This window comes from Mandrillus leucophaeus, unplaced genomic scaffold (genome assembly GCF_000951045.1).
Source record: "Mandrillus leucophaeus isolate KB7577 unplaced genomic scaffold, Mleu.le_1.0 Scaffold249, whole genome shotgun sequence".
NCBI lineage: Eukaryota > Metazoa > Chordata > Mammalia > Primates > Cercopithecidae > Mandrillus > Mandrillus leucophaeus.
Window position 1 is genome coordinate 372,443 of NW_012102576.1, and position 21,200 is coordinate 393,642.

The 21,200-nt window shown below is 37.4% G+C and overlaps 1 protein-coding gene across 3 annotated transcripts in view; it reads right to left on the minus strand.

Moving 5' to 3' along the window:
- Positions 1–15,643, minus strand: part of LOC105541979 (alpha-2-macroglobulin) — a 51,711-nt gene extending 36,068 nt beyond the window's left edge. For 2 of the 3 annotated variants that reach the window (XM_011983303.1, XM_011983301.1), the window contains exons 1-13: positions 15,205–15,643; positions 12,776–12,959; positions 11,802–11,961; positions 11,584–11,636; positions 9,741–9,761; positions 9,296–9,464; positions 8,753–8,837; positions 7,243–7,363; positions 6,214–6,328; positions 5,959–6,068; positions 3,956–4,117; positions 1,195–1,422; positions 890–953 (exon numbers count right to left, since the gene is read on the minus strand). In XM_011983303.1, coding sequence (XP_011838693.1) covers positions 890–953; positions 1,195–1,422; positions 3,956–4,117; positions 5,959–6,068; positions 6,214–6,328; positions 7,243–7,363; positions 8,753–8,837; positions 9,296–9,464; positions 9,741–9,761; positions 11,584–11,636; positions 11,802–11,961; positions 12,776–12,959; positions 15,205–15,290 — 1,558 coding nt within the window. In that variant the 5' untranslated portion in view covers positions 15,291–15,643. The remainder of the gene's footprint in view (positions 1–889; positions 954–1,194; positions 1,423–3,955; positions 4,118–5,958; positions 6,069–6,213; positions 6,329–7,242; positions 7,364–8,752; positions 8,838–9,295; positions 9,465–9,740; positions 9,762–11,583; positions 11,637–11,801; positions 11,962–12,775; positions 12,960–15,204) is intronic. The other variant, XM_011983304.1, reaches the window with a different exon arrangement.
- Positions 15,644–21,200: the final 5,557 nt, after the last annotated feature.

Consider the following 21,200-nt stretch of genomic DNA (forward strand, 5'->3'; position numbering starts at 1 on the left):
TAAATGACTCAGCACAAAACCTGGTATATACAACATACCCTGAAATCTTACATTTTCTCCACCCCATTCTCTAACACAATTCTCATTTTGAGAAGATGTTCAAGAATATTTACGGTTTGAAAATTTGGAATAAGCACAAATTATACACAATAACATTTTATGTATTTTATTTTCCTATTTATTTATTTATTTATTTATTTATTTACTTTTATAGAGATATGGTCTCACTATGTTGACCAGGCTGGTCTCAAACTCGTGACCTCAAGGGATCCTCTCATCTTGTTCTCCCAAAGTACTGGGATTACAGGTGTGAGCCATCACAGCTGGCCCACACCAACATTTTAAATAACCCAAAGAAAATAAGCTAAAAAGAAAGACAACACATATTTGATAAAGGGTGAGAAAAAAAAATTATTGTTTTCCCTCCCCCAACTTTCTTTTAATTGATACTAGATGGAAATGGTCTCTCGTTACTTGAAAGTATTCCCAATATTTCCAGGTCAGGAATGGAAAACCAAACATCATATGTTTTCACTCATAAGTAGGAGCTAAGCTATTAGGAAGTGGCAGCTAAGCTATTAGGAAGTGGGAGCTAAGCTATGAGGATGCAAAGGCATAAGAATGATACAATGGACTTTGTGGATTCAGGGTGAAGGGTGGAAAGGCAGTGAGGGATAAAAGACTGCAAATTGGGTACAATGTATACTGCTCAGGTGATGGGTGCACCAAAATCTCAGAAATCACTACTAAAGAATTTATTCATGTTACCAAACACCACCTGTTCCCCCAAAAACCTTTGGAAAAAAAGGGAAAATATTCTCATGCTTTCATGGTGTAAGGCTGAATGGTCAGAATGGGGTAGCAATGCAGAGATGATGGAAATACTCACTGTGTTCCTGCTTCACAAGCAGTCCATGAGTCCCAGTTCGGACAATGCCTCCCCTTGCCATTATCTGCAAAAAAGGAAATAAAAAGAAACGGAATGTGCCAAACAGAGAACATGCTTCAGTCTCACTTCAATATACTTGTTTTATTGGGTTCCTGCTGGTAATAATCCACCTGAAGAGAAGTCAAACTTTCAAAAGGAACATGGATAAGAAGTCGAAGTAATGACATCTACAGAATTTCATGATCACTTGCTCCACAGACAGCTTTTGCCTACAGAGAAGTCAACGCAGTAACCTCCCTTCTCACCAGATAATAGAAGGAGAGCTTCTTCAGTCCCTGCAGGGCGCCTCCGTTCAGAATATAATGTGCCTGGACTGTCTGAGTTTGGCCACACGGTAGTTCATGAGGCAGGGGCTCAAGGTGGACAAAGCTCTTGCTTGGGGAGAACACAAGATAAGCAGTGTGATGGGCCTCTTCGTGTTCTTCTGACACCCACTGGTAGCCATAACAGGGACTACGATCCTTGTGTTTGACCTAATGAATTAGAAAAATTATGTTATTTTTAGATTATATGTCATAAAAATTAATGTTCTCACAAAACTGTGTAAGTTTGCTGTGCTACCTTAACTAGTAGCTAGAAATCTTTTGTTCTACAATGAAAAGTGGGAGAAGGACCCCATATTTTGTTTCTCTGCTTTAAATGCAGGCATGCTTTGAGATGTATATTTCTTAAGAGGATAAAAAGAAGCATCCTTTGCTCTGATTAGCTTGCCTGAAAGACACTGGAGCTATGAAACTTCATTGAGGAGAGTAAATAATCTCTAGAAATGGAAGAACTGTGCTTTCAGAGAGCAGCTGCCTCTTTTAGGGTGGATTTTGAGTGGGTATTACGAATAAATAAAATATTGTAACTTTAGGGGTCTGAGAAGACATTGGTAAAAAGCATTGGTTTAAGAGCTGAACTGATGAATTAGCTGAAGTCTACCTCTTCTGGGCTGTCTTAGGCTGATTGCTATTATTGTTATTGTTTTGAGACAGGGTTTTGCTCTGTCGCCCATGCTGGAGTGCAGTGGCACAATCTTGGTTCAGTGCAATCTCTGCCTCCCGGGCTCAAGTGATCCTCCCACTTAGCCTCCTGAGTTGCTGGGACTACAGGTGCATGCCACCCCACCCAGCTAATTTTTTGTATATTTTGTAGAGATGGGGTTTCACCACGTTGCCCAGGCTGGTCTCGAACTCCTGGCCTCGAGCAATCCACCCACCTCAGCCTCCCAAAGTGCTGAGATTACAGGTGTGAGCTACTGTGCCCCGCCTAGGCTGATTAGTTTTAATACTCCCTGCAGTCTGGATTCTAATGCCTCAGAGGCCCTAATTGGGTTATATTTCCAACTTTTCTTCCTGTAGAAGTTATTCCTTAGCTCCTTCCAGGCTTCCTCTACCTTCATCCCCAGCTCCCAATAGCACTAGTGAATCCTTGAGCAAAACATTTTGTTTATATCTAAATATATATTTTGGTGACAATACATATATGATCACCCCAAACAGGGAGCATGTAGAAATAATAATTTCATTGTCAAGACTAGCACAGTGCCTGGCATGTAGAAAGCATTCAAGACACTTTTTGAAATGAGTGAATGTTCAAATTTGAGTTTATTAGAGGTAGATACTTTTATGCCATCTATTAAAGCTAAATAAATACAATGCATTATTTATTTCTCTATAACAACGCAAGGACTCTAAACAGGCAGGAGTTTTCCATTACCATGATTATGTAATGTATGTTGAATATGTATTGTATATCCATGTATCTATAGATATGTCTGTGTCTCTCTTGATCAATAGAGGACTGCATGTTATACTGACCAAGTTATATTGGTATGAACAGGTCATCTGGAGAAAATTAGAATAGTAAAACAAAATAAAGTAAGGTAATAATTTTTGGAGTATACATTTTTAAAACTAAATGCTAATTATGTTAGAGTTGGCTTTTATAGTAAAAGTATCTAACAGTTAAAGGGGGCTTACTAAGTGCTTCAATACGTATTATTTCACTTAATCTTCGCAACCACCCCAAAAGTTAGGTGTTAATATTGCAATCATTTTACAGATGAGGAAATGAAGCATAGAGGTTTTAGTTAATTCCTTAAAATAGGGTTGAGCCAGTATTTTTAACCACTTTATCTGATTCAGAGCCTGGAATTCACACTTTTCAAAAAAGTATCATACATACACACACACACACACACACACAAAAAAAAAACATAAAATTACCATCTTCATTATTCTTTAGTGTACAGTTTGGCAGTGGTAAGTATATCTGTTGTGCAACAGATCTCCAGAACTTTTCATCTTGTAAAACTAAACCTGAATACCAATAAAAGCAATTCCCCATTTCTCTCTTTCCCTAGCCCTTGGCAGCCACCATCCTGTTTTCTGTTTCTATGACTTTGACTACTTTAGAAACCCCCATATAAGTGAATCATATAGTATTGGTCTTATTGTGACTGGCTTATTTCACTTACCATACTGTCCTCAAGGATCATTCATGCTGTAGCATGTGACAGGATTTCCTTCCCTTCTCAGGCTGCATAATATTCTGTTGCATTTATATACCACATTTTGTTTACCTGTTCATCCCTTGATGGACATTTGGGTAGCCTCCATCTCTCAGCTATTGTGGATAGTGGGGCTATGAACATGGGTGTGCAAATATCTCTATGAGACCCTGCTTTCGATTCTTTTGAATGTATGTCCAGAAGTAGGATTACTGGATCATATGGTCATTCTATTTTTTAATTTTTTTCAGGAACTACTATACTGTTTTTCATAGTGGTTGCACCATTTCACGTTCCCAGCAACACTGTTAAAGTCTAACCTGCACTTTTAATCACAACAATATACTGCCTTCTTTTCATAAACTTTAAAAAAGTTAACCTTAAATTGGTTTCTAATTGCCAGCTTTTTCTCTCCATAGAACTAAACACAGTTTGGAAATTTTATCACCCTTAGGTTGCAACCTTGTTTTCAAGGCTACTTCATGTTATTGGTAACTTCTTTCCAAACTTACCCTAACAGTAAGAGTGGTACCCATAACGTTGGTGGTGTTGATAGAGAACTCTACAAGGCCATGCTCATCCGTGGTAGCATTGGAGTAATAGTTTGCTTCATTTCCTCTGATGAATATGACTTCATTTGGTATAGGGACGCCTTTCCCATCTACCAGGCGCACCTGAAGATTAAAAACTATGGATGAGTTATATCGGTAATAACTAATAGGCACCAAACATATTCATTTTATCACATTTTTAAGTGCCTCCTCTATGTTGAACATGGTTCCAGGCACTGAGGACACAGTAGTGAAAAACAAAAAACAAAAAACAAAGTTTCTTCCATCACAGAGTTTACTGTCTAGTGAAAGAGACAGATGCTAAATAAATACATATATAACATACACTAATTTAGTAGTAATCAATCCTAAGAAGAAAAACAGAGCAGTGTGAAGGGATAGACAGTGATAGAGATAATAACAAGGGTGACCTGAAAAATGTATTCTAGATATTTTGGAAGTGCTGTGTATTATTATATATAACTCTTAGAGAGTCACAGAGCACTAGAGTAATATGATAATGAAATATCTAAATCTATTAACTAAATTTATTTGTGCCCCAAACACCTATTTTGGGGTGGACCATTAACTTCCTATAGATTAGTGTCTGAAGTCTCAAAAGTGCACAAGTAAACAATTGCCAATACATTGTCCCGTGTGTTTCTCTAGCTGTCTTAGACATGGTCTCTGCTTCTCAACCTAGATCTTCAGCCTTTTGGAAGGCAGGCAGATTTTATGGCAGACTTCCCAAGTGAAAAATGTAAAATTGGAAAGAGGCACACAGTATTAAATAAGTCGCCAAAGCTAATTTACTGCTAATATTGTGTCGGCAGTTGAGTAGTCCAGCTCAGATTGTAAAGGTGGTGATTCTTTTTCAGTATAAGCTACATTTGGTAGCAGGAAGAACAATAGGCTGACCCCCATCAGTACCCATAATTGATTTACAAAATCTAAGTTTGCCAATGAAATGTTGGCTGCATGTACAAAGACAAGAATAGGCACATAATTCTGATTTTCTTCTAGCTAGAGGCTCTTCTGACAAATAAGATATTTAACAGCAATAAAATATACTTAAAAAGTACACTATCTTTCTGAGAAATTTACAAATGAGCTGCACTTTCATTTTAGGAAGTTGAATACATTTTGGTGTCATGACATAACCAAGCCTTCCAGAATGTACGCTACTTTGTTGAATGTATGCCTCTTTTACACCCTTCATAGCTGAAATCCTATAACATTTACATTAAGAAAATGATACACAGTAAATACACATTGAGGCACATGTAACTGTCATCTCAGACTTCTAGAGTCTTAAAGATCCATTTGTACATCTGCTGACAACAGAAACATCGTAAGAGAAGATTTTTTTTGGTAGATACTATGAAAAGTCATAATTCAAAAATCTGAGAACCTTAAATAGCAGTGTTTTACCCCATGTTCACTGTTTTAGAAATATACTTGTTATTATAGAAAAATAGTGTAAATATACTATCCATGAAATAAACATTATGGTAGAATCTTTACTACTTCAAAATAAAAATTAAAACCACCTACCCACCTGTTTCCATACAAAGTTAGTGTTAGCATCATAATGAAACCCGTCAGCATGAATTTTGAGATTCTTGTGAGAAAATGTCATAAAAACCTGAGACTGCCTGGTAAACCATGAGAAGCAGATTGTGTGACTTGTACAATGCTGTTTCAAAAGGAGGGGAAAAACTCTACTAATTTTAATAAGGCTTTAGGATAATTACATACATTTCATATACAAATTTACAGAAGAATAAATCTATTTTTATGTAGTTTTATACCTTTGGTTATACTAATCAACCGTAGTGATATTTTATACCTTTGGTTATATTAAATGATGACATTAACCAGGCATGGTTTTAGCAGAAACCATAACTATTGTGCTAATTAGGTAACAGTACATGGGTTGATGAGTGAACTGGAAAATACTCCACCTGCCCAAAGAAGGGAATCCCTTGTCTAAAGTTTGAGTCCACTTTCACAAATGAGAGTTTGGTTATGGTTCTTGTGATTTCACTGGACTTCTTTCCAGTCAATTCCACTACTGGAAAAGAAGAAAAAAATACGTTCTTTTTGGGAAGAATGATGTCTCTAAAATTCTATTACCTCCCCTCAACTTACAATTCATTATTTGGCTAAGAAAATCAATGTCTACTGTTTTTTCTCTTACCCCCATGTAGTACACAAACCTGTTCCTTCTTCTTGGATCTTGGCCTCAGTGTGAAGTTTCATTTCATACTCCTTCCTCTTCAACTGGAAGACCTTGGTTTTTACTTGCTGATAGAAGCAGCCATGGCTGTTTAGCTAAGAAGGGAGAAAATAAAATACAAAAATACAATGCATATTATACTAAATAGATCATTGGTCAGTTAATCTGGTGTGATTTTTGTGGGAGTACAACATCACGTAGGCATTTTCTATGATGAGGACATGATAAATATTCTCTAGCAACTAAATATTAAATTTCACAACAATGTCTCATGTATAATTGACAGATGTATTTCTTGGTATGTGAAATTCCCTAGATAGAATGCGACAGAAATGTCTTAAAATTTGGAGAGTAATCTTTTTTTGTACAAAGGATGCATAATATTTATACATATTTATGGGGTACACGAGATATTTTGTTACATGCATAGAATGTGTAATGATCCCATCGTGGGATTTAGGATGCCTACCAACTGAAATATTTATCATTTCTATGTGTTGGAAATAGTTCAAGTCCTGTCCATTTGCTATTTTGAAATACACAGTACATCTGCTCTTGACCATTAGAACTCCTCATCAAAGTCTGGTTCCTCCTCCATAATATTCAGCTGTGGCTGGGAAGTGGCCTCCCATATGTGGACTGTATCTGTCTGGCATCTTGGTGGGGCCATGTGTTAGGTTCTTGCTCAAAGAGAGAGCAGAACTGATGCCCTGGCCAGCTAATGCAGTTAAGAGGTGTATGGTTTTTCTCCTTCCTTTGTAGAAATGAATGCCCATGGAGGCTTCAGATGGCTCAGCGTCTATCATTCTGAAACACTCACAATGGGTAATTACAAGAAATAAATAATTCCCATTGTGCTAAGTTCATGATTTTTTTGAAAAATTACAATAGCTAACATGGAATTCTCTTCTAGATTGTTCTCTTCCTGCATCAGAAAAATGCTGCAACTCACTGCTTTTCAACAATGCCTTTATTGTCATTCTCTAGAAAAAAACAGTGTTCAACCTACCTGTCCACTGAATTTCTCACAGAAAGCCTTTGAATCTTCACCAAAGCAGTCAGAAGCGTCACTATACTTTCTGCAAATGCTCACAGTAACATGTCCTGGGACAGGCTTCCCATATGTGTATCTGTCATGAGAACATTCCCAAAGGAATCAGAGCAGGCACTGAACCTCCCCATTTTCTAGCTATTTATATCTCCCTTTTACCTACAGTATACACCCTGTCTATACTTCCCGCTGCTCTCTGCGGGCTCACACAATACTGAAGATAAGAGTCACTAATGGCTCTTATAGAAATCTCCATTGCAACATGCTGAAATTTACTAGATTCTTCTTTTATCATTTCTTTTTTTCCTTGATTTTTTTTTAGCTTTATCTCAAAAAAACTTCCTTATTATAAAACTTAAACTTGTACTTAAAAGAAAAAGTAATACCAGCAAAACGAAACAAACAAAACAAAGCAGAACAAAAAAAAGCAAAGAGAAGAAACAAACACCCTCACGTCTACCTAGGAATACAACCTATTAGTACGATAGTGTCTCTTCTTCCATCATCCTCTCCCCATGTGCAGCCATCTCTATATCGAGTTTTACTTGTTTACTTTTTTACAAAAGTGGGATTGTGTCATAAATATGTCACAGACGATTGCTGGGTTTCCAAGTGCGTTTGTCTCCTTTCCTATTTGAGAATGTCCTCTGTATCTCTATTTACAAGATCACACTAGTTATGAGGAACCAGAAACTTGGCCGTTACTGTGAGACAGAACTGGAGCAGGGGCCCAGCTGAATAGCAGGTGTGTTCCATGTGTGATCTTTGGGCAGGACTGATTCCTTCACTATACCTGCTCTTTCTGCTACTGCTACTGTGTGCCACCAAGGTTAGGAGCATAAGACCCAGGACACAAGAGTTTTCAAGGTTGGAAGAGACTGTCTTGAGAGATCACGTTCAGTCTCGTAAAAATGTCAGTGCAGAGAGGTATGTAGACCAGCCTTAGGTCGACCAGTAAGTTAGATGAGATTTCAGTTGTATGCCTATCTCTACAAATTCTGAATCTCAGTGATTTTTCCAGCAAGCATGCAAGGTCAGATAAATGATCTGTTGATGATTGAATTTCCCCTATAGCCATGTGTTAATTATCTCCCTAATATATGTTTGGTTATTTTTGGTTAAGGCAGAGCCAATACCCTTCAACACTATCCACCCTTCCCATTGTGTGTGTGTGTGTGTGTGTGTGTATGTGTGCAGTTTTGTCACTTTCAGAATCAATCCTATTAGCATAACCTCTCTAGAAACAGTTTCTTACCTCATGATAGAATAATGCTGATAAGAACGTGAAAGAAAATAAAAAGGAAAAATAGAAAAGCAACAGGAGAACAACATTCTAGAGAGGAGGATGCTGTCAAAGCACTTAAAATTTTTGTGTTGCCACTACTCCTAAAGAGAGTAGCTAAATATCCCAAATAATGAATCTCTTTTAAATAATCCCCCACAAAAGATTTTTAAAAAATGAACTCACAGGCCACACACTGATACATTCATCTCTTCTTCCAAGATGGTGATTATCTTTGGCACTGTTACTTGTACTTCAAACTTGGGAAGAACTGTTGATTGGTGATAAAGAAGGTTGGTGATTGGTTTTCAACTTTGGGGGAATTCATATTTTCAAGTTCCCTGTAACGGTTCCCTAATAATATTTTAGGGCTCTGAAAAAGGTAGCTCTGCTCTCCAATATAGTCTTATCCATCCTCCTCTCAAAGGAAGATTTCAGCTGAGGGACTATGAGAGATCACTGTATGCTTAGTTATGGAAAACTCAGTTAAAACAATAATGTTTTAATTTCAGGGATTGGTATTAAATATTGCTACAGAAAATAACCAAGCTATGTGAAGTCCTATTCACAAATCACTGATGTCCTCGTTGGACTTAGGTGTAATTAGTTCTACTCCAAGCCCAATGTCACCCATGGGAAATGGAAAGACTCCAAATGAGCTTAAATTCCAGGCTCTAAGAGTTTAAATATGAAGAAAAATCATGTTTGATGACTTTTCATGATCCATACCAAATTCCTCCACGGTGAAAGGGTGCTCTGTCCTTCTACCTGATTTCTTCTGTACCACCACTTTGTAGGAGCCCTGGAAGGGCTCTGATGAGAGGGGAAAAGACAATTGCTTGAGGCCACCCTCTAACTGGAAACTCTGCCATTGTGCGATGCGATTTCCTTTGGGATCCTATGAGTGAATTAATTATAACTTACAAAAGCACCTGGAGCATTGGAGCTAATAAAGGATATCTATGGAAACCCTAAGTTATCTACAAAAAGGACAAATGGGATAGTAGTAAAGGGTGAGGAGAGGAGATTAGTTAGAGCCATCTAGCTCTATGGGAGTTGGAAGGCTTCTCCTTTAATGACAAGTTTCTGAGATACTGTAAAAACCTCTCAAATAAGAACATTTTCCCTATACTTATTGCTTTCCTTCTAATATGGAATGTTTCATGTTGCTTACCTGAATGTATACTAGTGGAATCTGAAAGATAAAAGAAAAAAGAAGTTTATACTTATTTTCAAATATTCTTAAATCTCATTTATAAGCAAAGCAGCTAGTGTTTGCTAGCACAACAGGGTCAGTATAGTAAAAAATAATTTAATTGTACATTTAAAAATAACTAAAAGTATAATTGGGTTGTTTGTAACACAAAGAATAAATGTTTGAGGGGATAGGTACTCCATTTATTGATATAGGCAGGCAATGCATGATAATAATTATTATCCATATCATGGATAATGATATGGATAATGATAATAATTATCCATAATCATTATTGTGCACTGCATGCCTGTATCAGAATATCTTATGTAACCCATAAATACATACACCTACTATGTTTCCACAAAAATAAAAAAATAAAAAAATTAATAAATCTAAATTAGTTTTATGTAGAATAATTCCCTCTATAGTGAAATACAGAAATATTCCAGATTAAATTTTATAGAACTTTTCATTAATCTATTTTAAGCAATTAATAAATGTTAAAAACTTACTAGGCCTTCAGCAACAAATATACATGTAAAGTGCCATTTACTAAAAATGGATTTATTAACCTTTCTTAAGTGCTTATAGCATCCTAGTGAAGATCAGTCCTTTGCTATGCAATTTTACAAGTTAAGAAATAAACACTTATGTAACTATAGGTAAATATGTTCAGATGTAATCATTAAGAGGGGTCATGGAATTCTTAGGTAGTTCTAAGAATGAGGAGGAATGGACATATTTCATTAATAAATATTACTTTAATAAATATTACTTTTAAAAATGAATAAACATTGATAAAGGAGCTACTATCAATGTTTACTCATTTTTTAAAACTAATATTTATTAAGTAACTTCTCATGTGCTATGTATCATTCTAGGTGTTGAGAATATAACCACGCACAAAAGAACAATGTGCCTGCTTTAATGGAGCTTATGTTATAATAGAAATGGGCAGATTTTTAAAAACCAGTATGTATAGGATGGTGGTAAGTGCCAATAGAAAGACAAAGCAGAGTTAGGCTGACAGAGTGATGGAAGTGGTGCCTCATTTTAGATAGAGGAGTGAAAGATAGAAGCTGGGAGACCACTTTGAAGGTTATTGCAATGATCTTGTTTAGAGATGATATTGGCTAGGACTAGCTTGCAGCAGTAGTTCAGATGATGAGAAATTGTCTGAATATATTTTAAGCCAACATGATTTTCCAGTGAGGTGGATGTGGGTATGAGAGAAAGAGAAACAAGGACTAGGCCATAATCTTTTGTCTTTGGAGCTAGAAGAGAAGAGTTGCCTCTTTTTGAGATAAGAAAATGTGAAGAAGTTGATTTGGGAGAGAAAAATGAAGACTTTGGGTCGATGTCTGCATTACAATAGAAATAATTGTTTCTTATCACAGATACCAAGGGTTAGTCTCGAGGAACAAATTAATTATCCTGACTTTCCTTTACAGTGAAGATTTTGGTAGGTGTGTATAGAAAAAGTCTAAATCTTTAAAATGTTTTTGGAGCTTAGGTTCTTTGAGGGTTTATCTGTGTCTGTTATTTAATGTAGCTTTCTAATTGTCCTAATTAAGAACAATCTGAAAAATAAATTTAATTGTGTGACAACTGACTGAGTACCAGCACCAAGACAGAAAGAATTACCTACTTTCTTTACCTGGAATGATGTTTTAGATTAGGATCTTGTGCTGTTGTAATGCCAGAAGTTACTGTTAGTGATACCAGATTCTTTCTCTCCCTGGTCTTCCCTCAACACAGAAAACAGGTTCCCAGCCTGTTTATACAGATAATCATTTTATGTAGATAATAGAAAACTCACCAACTCGTTCACAGGGTGAAAGTTTTCATCCAAGGAGACAACACGAAATTTCACTGAAACAGAAATATTTTTCATGAGTCCCTAAACCCAAAGTAGGCCTGTAGGCTGGTAAGACAAGCTATTAAGGAACGAAGATTATAAGAACTTTGCCTGGGGAACATCCAGGGGAAGAAGATCTTTCCTTTTTGAAGTTGTTCTGTCTGTAGGCTTCTTCCTACCTGTCTGCTCTGGTTTGTAGATTGATTTGTCTGTCTGGACAAAGACCAGACTTTCCTCGTTCTTAACCATCACTGTGGTCCGCTTCTTAAATTCTTGGGTTGGTCCTTTCACTTGGACAGTGAGGAACATTACCTCCTCATTGGATGAAGGCTTTGGGACCTGAAATATAGGACAGATCCTGAAACCCCATTCAGCACCCACAGGTCTCCCCTATTTGCTGTTCCACTCTTCCCTGGAGATTTTGCCCTTTTTTAACTTCACTCCCTTGTTCTCAGCAGGGAAAGTTGGCAGGGACAGGAATCACTTCTGCCATTTTACAAATGGGGAGACAGGACACAAGGTGGAGGAAAATACATCAGTAAGAGAGGTCACAAATGAGATTCACATCTTCATACAGCTCAGAAAAAAACAGTCTTGATTCATTTATACACTGAGCTTTACCAGGTTGATGTTACATGCTAAAAGGGCATGGTCAAAGCGTGTTTTAAAGGCTATGGAAAAAAACCCGTATTTTACTGACACTAGGCTGTAAGCATCTCACATGTGGACAACTCTGAAGAGATATTGTACCTTTGCTCAGGGAAATTTCTACAATTTTTACTCTTAGAAGTAGTGTGGAGCAATGTGTTCCCGTCAGTCCACCACTGGTGGCTCATGTTGAGCCTTGGCCTAGTTTGCTTTATTAATATTTTTTCCATCTTAATTTTAAGAAGTCACATTTTCTTTTTCTTTTCCTTTCTGGCTAGTAGGTTTCTATTTGATTATTAAGTGGATTTTTAGTGTGCCTGTAAATATTTGTCTCCCATGGCTGGAGAGTCATGCATTGCTCCTCAATTTCTATACTTAGCTTGCTACATTTGAATTCTTTCTGAAGTTCTTACCAGCCTCCCAAAGCCTCATCTTGACAGAATACTAGATCCCTATGACCCTGACTAAAATAACCAAGTATATTAAGTCAAACAGCCACACTCACAGCAAAGGCGACGCAGTGGAGCACATCGTTCTCTGCCTCTAGGTCAGTGAAGAGGCTCCTGTTTCCCCTGACAGACTCCAAGGAAGCACTTACAGTCACTGTCTCGTTCAGGTAGCTCAGAAGGACACAGCCCTTCTCAGGGGTCTCAGTGTGGAGCAGGGAGGGTACTAGAACCATATACTGCCTGGGAATGAGACAGTTCAGTTAGAAGAAAGTGAAGGAAGAGAGGCATTGATATCAACAGCACTTTTTCCCATCATAATAATTGTCATCATCAGTTCTACACCAAGAGAAGACATACTGATGAGCATGAAATTTGGCTGTTGAAGGCCATGCATAAGAATTATTTCTTCTTTCCTTCACATGCCATGGCAGTGGACATTTTACTTGAGGTAGGTATTAACAGATTAAAATTTGTAGGCATGTTTCACTTTAAGGAACAATTTCTGAACATCTGAATTCAAATAAAAATATGTAGTTACATTTGTTCATGTTGTAAATCTATTTTACCTTCAAGTTGCTGTAAAAAGTAAGCAAGCTCTCAGTCATGCGGACATTACAAAAGCTAATCAAATTATAGAATTCTCATTAAAATATATATACACACATACACACACACACATATACACACATTCAGCAGCCCTATGAAAATTGTATGATAAGTACCCGCTCCCACTCCACAAATATGGAATCTGAGCCTCAAAGAAAGTGAGCCATTGCTTTACAGTCTCAGTTGTGGTAAGCAGCTAATAAAGTCTTAAGAGTGTTACTTAACCATGGATGTTTGCATTTTAAATATTTGCCTTTCAGCTCATGATCAGACGATGGCTCCATGCAAAAACGGTCCTCTGGTGATTGACTTTAGACCTTGGTAACTCATGTGAAGTACAGAAACTTTCTCAGTACCCTGACATAATTTAAGATGAATCCTGTAGTTTTTATACGGTTTTACTCACAGAACTCCTAAAATAAGTTTTGGACACTGTGCGCTCCTTATATATTTTCAAGTAAACATATTTTTATCATGATTTTAAATAATAGCAAAAGATATTATTTTTGATGATATTTTAAATTAATACTTAGATTAATTTTACAATTTTCTCATGGAATAATAAACACTGTAGTATAAGATACCTACTATCACTATTTGAAAATATATTAAAAATTCTTTTAATGATCTGATATATAATATCTTTCTCTTCTTTTTTCCTTTTCTAATTTGAATTTCCATGCCAATTACTATACAGAAGTTTATCCTAAATTTTTATATTTCAAAAAATTTTGTGAATTATCCTTACCTCTTTATTATCAAGCATCTACACATATATGTATGTATACACATGTTCACATATATACATATATGTATACATATACATAAATACATATATATGTAACATATGTGGATAGGTAAATTTAACTTTAACTCCTCTTTTAAATAGAATGTGACCATAAATTTATAAATATTAAACATTTCCTTCTGATTGAGCTATTTAAAAAAATACTTGTATATAACTGATCAAAACAAAATAAATACATTACAAAGTATGATTCATACATATAAGATATAAAATTAAAATACTTTTGAAGCACATCTTTAATGAGAATGATGAACTGCTTTTCCCCCCAGTGAATTTATGTATCCATGGATGAATAGTCCGTATTGCAAGAATTAAACAAGATCTAACATTAATTCTGTTACTATTTTGTTTTGTGTAGATATAAGTGCTAAGAAGAATGGTTCACGTAAAAGTAAGTAAATGGCAGGTAAAACAATTGCATCACTGTTACGACTTCTTGCAACTTCTGCATTACATGCTAAAAATCACCTAGTACTCTATTATCAAGAATTGCTTCTCATCACTCATCAGCTGGTATTTCCTTTAGTTCCTCCTTTAGTTGTGTTGAAACAAAGAATTCATCACCACCTCATCTGCAAAAGGGTTTTCTCTTCTGACATTAGAATCTCTCGCTTTTTCAATATCAACACCAGTATTTCAAATTGTTCCTTTATTTGGCAGTCTACAGATTATTATACTCCAGGGCATTATTCCATGTTTGGTTGTGGGAGAGAATTGTCTTTATTTTTATAAAATAGAAACTGGACCCTTAAGAAAGAGGAAGTAAGAAAAGATAAATAGCATGGTCTCAAGTAGATCAATATGAACAGGAAAATCTAAATATTATTCTTTCAAAAAAACTAAAAATTTCTGACACTCCTTAGGAAGGCTTTGCATATTAGAGATTCAGAGAGTTGGGGAAGAATGATGAAAAATAAGCAAGTAATGAGTAAACCAGATTTATAAAATCTGCAAGGAACCTTAGAGATAAGAAGGCGACAGTATCATAGGAAAGAAAAAGGAATGATGGAAAAATCTGCAATAAATGAAGGACTCTAGGTTCATGCTTCATGCTCTCTGTGTGGAACTCACGGTTTTCCAGAGACTGAGACATCTGTGGGCAGGAGGACCAAGAGGAGAAGAACAAGACTTGGATGAAGGAGTGTGTTCCTCCCCATGTTGCAGAAAGAAGGAGCTGGAGGAGACCAGACTGTATTACACCCTACTCCCTACAATTCATCTGGTCCCAAACACTTCCCAGAGCAACTGGGCTTTATGCTGCTCTGTGTGCAAACAGGAAGTTCCACCCACACAAGATCTCTAAACAAAGTTGAGGTCTCTGAACATTCTCTGGAAAGGTCATTGATGGCCTATTTATAGTCAAAGTTAATTCCTGGCGGGCTAAATAGAATCCCTGGAGGGCTAAAGCCACATTCCCCTAAGAGCTCACTTTCTCTGGGTTTTACCGTAAAAGCAGCTAACAAGCTTTTCAACCTCTTCTCTCCCTCACTCCCCCACAACTCCTCACAACGCCTTTTATGGTGGTTCTCACATCTCTTGTATGAATAGTTGGCAAGGGAGACTACAATTTAAGCAACACTGGGCAGGCTCAAAATAGATATTTCACTACAAGTCAGCGTGGCTGCAAGTTCTCCATTAGATATGCCTACCCTAAATGTTTGAAGCCACATCAGAATTCTGTAGTCCTCTTTGAAAATGACATGAATTAAACCAGTAGCTTTTTGACATTAGGGATATTGCTGGATTGCAGATGAAGAGCCACGCCCTGAAAGAATGATCATAGCAAAGAGTTTCCTGTTTTAAGAAAGTGAAACAAAGAAAGGTGAAGTAACAGGACTTTAAAAACAAATTTTGACCTATTGTGCCTAACAGACTTCCCAACTGTCTTTAGCATCGACTACACAAACTTCCTTACTGCCTTCCAAATATGATACTCCTCTGCAAACTTTAAGTCATCTAAACAGTTTCATTAGTCCATCCATCCATCCGTGCATTTATTCATGTAGCTATTCAGCTGCTTTGTAAGTATTTTTTGATCCTACTAGGACTAGACATCATGCAAGATTCTAGAGATAGAGTGGTCAAGTAAGTATAAAAACAGGCACTTACAGGTTTTTACATTCTTGTGGAGGCAAAAGCAGAAAAACAGAAAAACAACTACTGTATAAAATACAGTATAAAATACAATATAAAACTACTGTATAAAATACAGTAGCCAAACATATTATTGGAGAAGTTCAGGATGCTCTGGGAGCACATAGAAAGGGCACATAACCCAGACTTGGAACCTTTTAAAAAAATTTTGAGGGAAAGCAAAATGTAAATTAAGATCTGAAATATGAGTAGTGGTTGTCTAGAAGAACAAGGAGATGAAAAGAGCTTTCTAAGCATAAAGAATGACAGACGCAAAGGTCTGGGAGGGAGAAGAATCACGGCCCCTGCATGAAATGAAAACTATTTGGTATGGAGGAAATACTCCTTTCTGATGCTTCAAATCAGAAAGGAGCTTGTCGACAATATTAAGGTATTCAGAGGAGTAATCAGTGGATTGACTTCAGATTTGTTTCCTGGAAAGGTTGCTCTTATTGAAATTTGAAAGGGCCGCTGGAAAGAGGTGATCCAGGATGCGGGAAGACCAGATGGGAGTTGTTGTAATAATATAGGTGAAAGCTGATGGCATTTTCAACTATGGTATTGTGGTGGTATTGAAAAGAGCTTTCAGATTTATATCATATTTAAGAGGTAATTATAGTGCTTAGTGAATATATGAATGGAGGAATAAAGGAAAATGTGTCTTTCCATTTTCCTGGCTTGTCACTGAGTGAACTGTGTTGCCTTTAGCTGAGCGGGTGAAACAGAAGAAACACAGATTGGTGGGAGCAGAAGGAGGACAAAAGGGCTGAGGGTTGGGAAGATGCAGTAAGTGTGTGTAGGATATTTACATATTAATATTCACGGGAGTTTGACATTTGAATGCTGAGCCTAGAGCAGTGTGGTCTACTAGAGATATAATGTGAACCCCCTGTGTAATTTTAAATTTTCTAGTAACTACATAAAGAGAAACATTAAATTAATTTTAATAGTCTATTTTATTTAATCCAGTATATCCAAAATATGATTATTTCAACATTTAGCCAATACAAAATTGTTAATGATACCTTAAAGAGTTTTTTTTTCATAATTTGTTTTCACAAGCTGGTGTGAATTTTATACTTACAACATAGATCAATTTAGGCTAGCCATACTTCAAGTGACCAATATTAGACATAATATAGGTAACAATTTTCAGATTATGGTGTCACCATCTAAGTGGGTTATAACATCATGACCTGAGAGTCATGACCAGGATTTAAAAAAATGAAATAGAGTATAATGAAAAATACAATGTACCAGACAGAATAAGTGAGAATAGTGATTTGGGAAACATCTGTTTCATATACATGCAGCAGAGGCTGGTGGTTGTTCCTGTTACCACTTCTCCAATTCTGCTTTAATAATAGACCTCCTGATCCTTTGCTGGGTGCAGACTGCCTGGTTGACTTCTATTTCTTAACCCACTCCCTTGAAGCTGGGTATGGCGTATGACTAAGTTCTGGTGATTGGAGGGCAAGTGGAAGTGATACATGCAACTTTCAGTTCATGACTTAAAAAGGAAGGTACAGTTCTGTGCTTCCCCTTTCTTCCTTGCCCAGGCTGCAATGTGGACATGCTGACTGTAGTGATAGGTACTGCTGTAGCTCATCAGATGGAAGCCATGTGTTAAGGAAGGCAGAACCACAAACAAGGCACAGCCCGAGCCCTTGAGTCATCAAAAGGCTACTCTAGTTGGGACCTTCATGTGACAGAGAAATGCATTCTGTTAGTTAAGCCATTGCATTTTGAGGTCTGTTTGTTACAGCATTAAAACCTATATCCTAACCTTATTTTTCTTTGTCACTATTTCTGTCTCAATCATCTGTATCCTTTACTGTAAGTGTCCTAGGTCACAATTGTGAAAATGTGATTACAGTGTTACATTGGGAACTGCTTATTGAACATGTACAAAATCCCTTATTTTTGGTTAAAGCTAAAGCAGTCTGAATGCCACTAGCTTGATGAGATCTGCTCTACTTGTAGAGACTATGGATATATCAGTTTATTGGGAAAGCTGATGCCATGGAAATGGATGATAATACCCAGGTAGAAGATGTTGATGAAAACGGAAAAAGAGCCCAAGACAGAGTTAGAGGGAAAGATCTTGTCTACGCAATGGGCAGGAGCACCCAAATGGAGGAAGAAGGGCCAGTTAGAGAAGAAGAAACACAGGCAGGAGAGTGTGAGGTCTCTGAGTCCCAAGGAAGGGAACACTTTAGGAAGAGAATGGTCAATAGAAGATTACTACTAGACCAGAGTGGTCATGACTTTATACAAGGCATCAACGTTAATAGCACACAACATTTTAAAAAATTATTACAGATGATTGTATGATTTTATAATGTATTGATTCAAAATGTAACATAATTTAGATGATTTCTAAGGCGCCAGAAATAAGTGATCATTTGCTCGGATTAGTGACTGAAAATAGGAGGGATTAATGTTAATAACATTCATTTGATGCCTCATCATAAGTTGCAAAGATGATGATCTATAAAGGTTGTTATTGATAAATTCCTGGCTACCCATGTCAAGTGCTGCTGTGAAATCAAATAATAGATTGATTTTTTTTTTTCTGCTGGGTTTAGGGACAAGGACATTGGGATTCAGTTGTTTCAGTGCCAGTGTGGGGCAGAAGCTTGCTGAGGGGGGTGGGGAATGTGAGGAACTAGAGCCAGTTTGGCAGTTTGTCTGAGGGAGAGAAAAACAACGGGGCAGTACCTGATGGAGATGCCAGGGTGAAAGGAACATTTCTTTAGGTGGGGATAAACTTGAACAAGTTTGAATGAAATATGGCTTCTAAAAATGCTGAGTGGCGGATGCAAATGACAGGGGAGAGGTTGAGCTTTTTCGAGTGAGAAGGGATGATCCCCGAGGAAGGTCTCTGAAGGATGCATGCAGCAGATGTATTCAGAATGTGGTGGAGGAATGATCCTTAATGGGAGAGATGCCACATTCATTATAATCACAGATAAAGAGGAAAGTATCATTAAAATCCCCTTTCACCATGACACAGCCTCATATTCTTTAGGAGAGGGAAAATGAGCTTGAGGGAAAAAATAACTGGACCAGTTAGTTGCCAGGACACCTGAGCCCTACTTCTAACTTAGCTGTGTGGTTCTGGGTAACTCAGTTAACTGCTCTGAGCCTCAGCTTTCATGCCAATAGTGGGGCTATAACATCTGTGATCTCACCTTCATGAGGTAGTTTCATGCAAGACGCTAGGTGTAACACAGCTTTAACATTCTGATCCTTACGATACCAATGTAAGTTAATTTTTATTGTTTGAATCCTAATGGCTGAGGATGACATCTATTTCATCTCTGTTCTGGGTTTTGCTATAGGAACAGCATCCATCAGCATTTCCAGGAAAAATCACCAATTGGGTTACCTGAATAGCAAGTTCTTGACAGAAAAGGAAGCACACAATTTGAACAAGTTCTATACAGTTTTGAAATATTTAACAAATACTGCTAGAAAGCTGAGGTGAAGGGGTAAAGAGAGAAAAAAAAAAAGGAAGGGAAAAAGAGAGTTCATGGAAAAGAAAGTAGAGGAGCAAAATACAGGAAAACACATAACATTAAGAACAAGCAAGGAATGTTTGGGAAATGAGAGAAATTAGGATTAGGAGGTAGATGGGCCTTAATGAAAATAAATAGAATAAAAATTTCCCCTTGTATTGCTGTAGTGCTTCCCAGGAACTGAATATAACGTATTCAATTGTACCAGTTGTACACTTCGTGCACATTGTTCTGGCAAAGAGAACACTTAAGCTTCCCGTAGTCCTGACAGTGACGATAATGAAAAGTTCAGCTGGTTACATATTAACTACCACCAAAATTAGAAAGCCCAGTAGGTGGTATAACCATATTCACCCTATTAGAGGGTTTACTGGCTTTTTCTTTGCCCAAGTATCTTGGGCAAAACCTGGAGTGAAGGAAATATGTATCTACAGAGATGTACTCAGAGATCAAAGAGCAGAGTTTTTCTCATTTGTGCTATCTCATTAACATATATATGTGTGTGTGTGTGTGTGTGTGTGTGTACATATATATATACTTTTTTTTTTTTCAGAGATAGGATCTTGCTCTGTTGCCCAGGCTGGAATACAGTGGTTAGATCATAGCTCAACTCAGCCTTGAAGTCCTAGGCTCAAGCGATCCTCCCATCTCAGCCTCCCAAATAGCTAAGACTACAGGTGCACTCCACCACGCCCAGCTAATTTTTTTCTTAAGAGACGAAATCTTGCTCTGTTGCCCAGGCTAGCCTCGAAGTCCTGGCCTCAAGTGATCTTCCCACCTCGGCCCCTCAAAGTGTTGGGATTACAGGCATGAGCCATCATACCCGGCCTTTCTGATTTTTAATGAGAAAAAATATTTGAATATACAAAGACAAAAGCACATCCTCAGTTTGTTTTCATTCTAATATACTTCCATCGTTTTTCAAAATTATCAAAAAGCACTTTGGGAGGCTGAGGTGGGTGGATCACGAAGTCAAGAGATCAAGACCATCCTGGCCAACATGGTGAAAACCCATCTCTACTAAAAACACAAAAATTAGCTGGGCGTGGTGGTGCATGCCTGTAATCTCAGCTACATGGGAGGCTGATGCAGGAGAATTGCTTGAACCCGGGAGGCAGAGGTTGCAGTGAGCTGAGATTGTGCCACTGCACTCCAGCCTGGCAACAGAGTGAGCCTCTGTCTCAAAACAAACAAACAAACAAACACAAAAAGAAAAAAAAAAGTGTTGGCCGGGTGTGGTGGCTCAAGCCTGTAATCCCAGCACTTTGGGAGGCCTAGACGGGCGGATCACTGGGTCAGGAGATCGAGACTATCCTGGCTAACACGGTGAAACCCCATCTCTACTAAAAACTACAAAAAACTAGCCGGGCGAGGTGGCGGGTGCCTATAGCCCCAGCTACTCGGGAGGCTGAG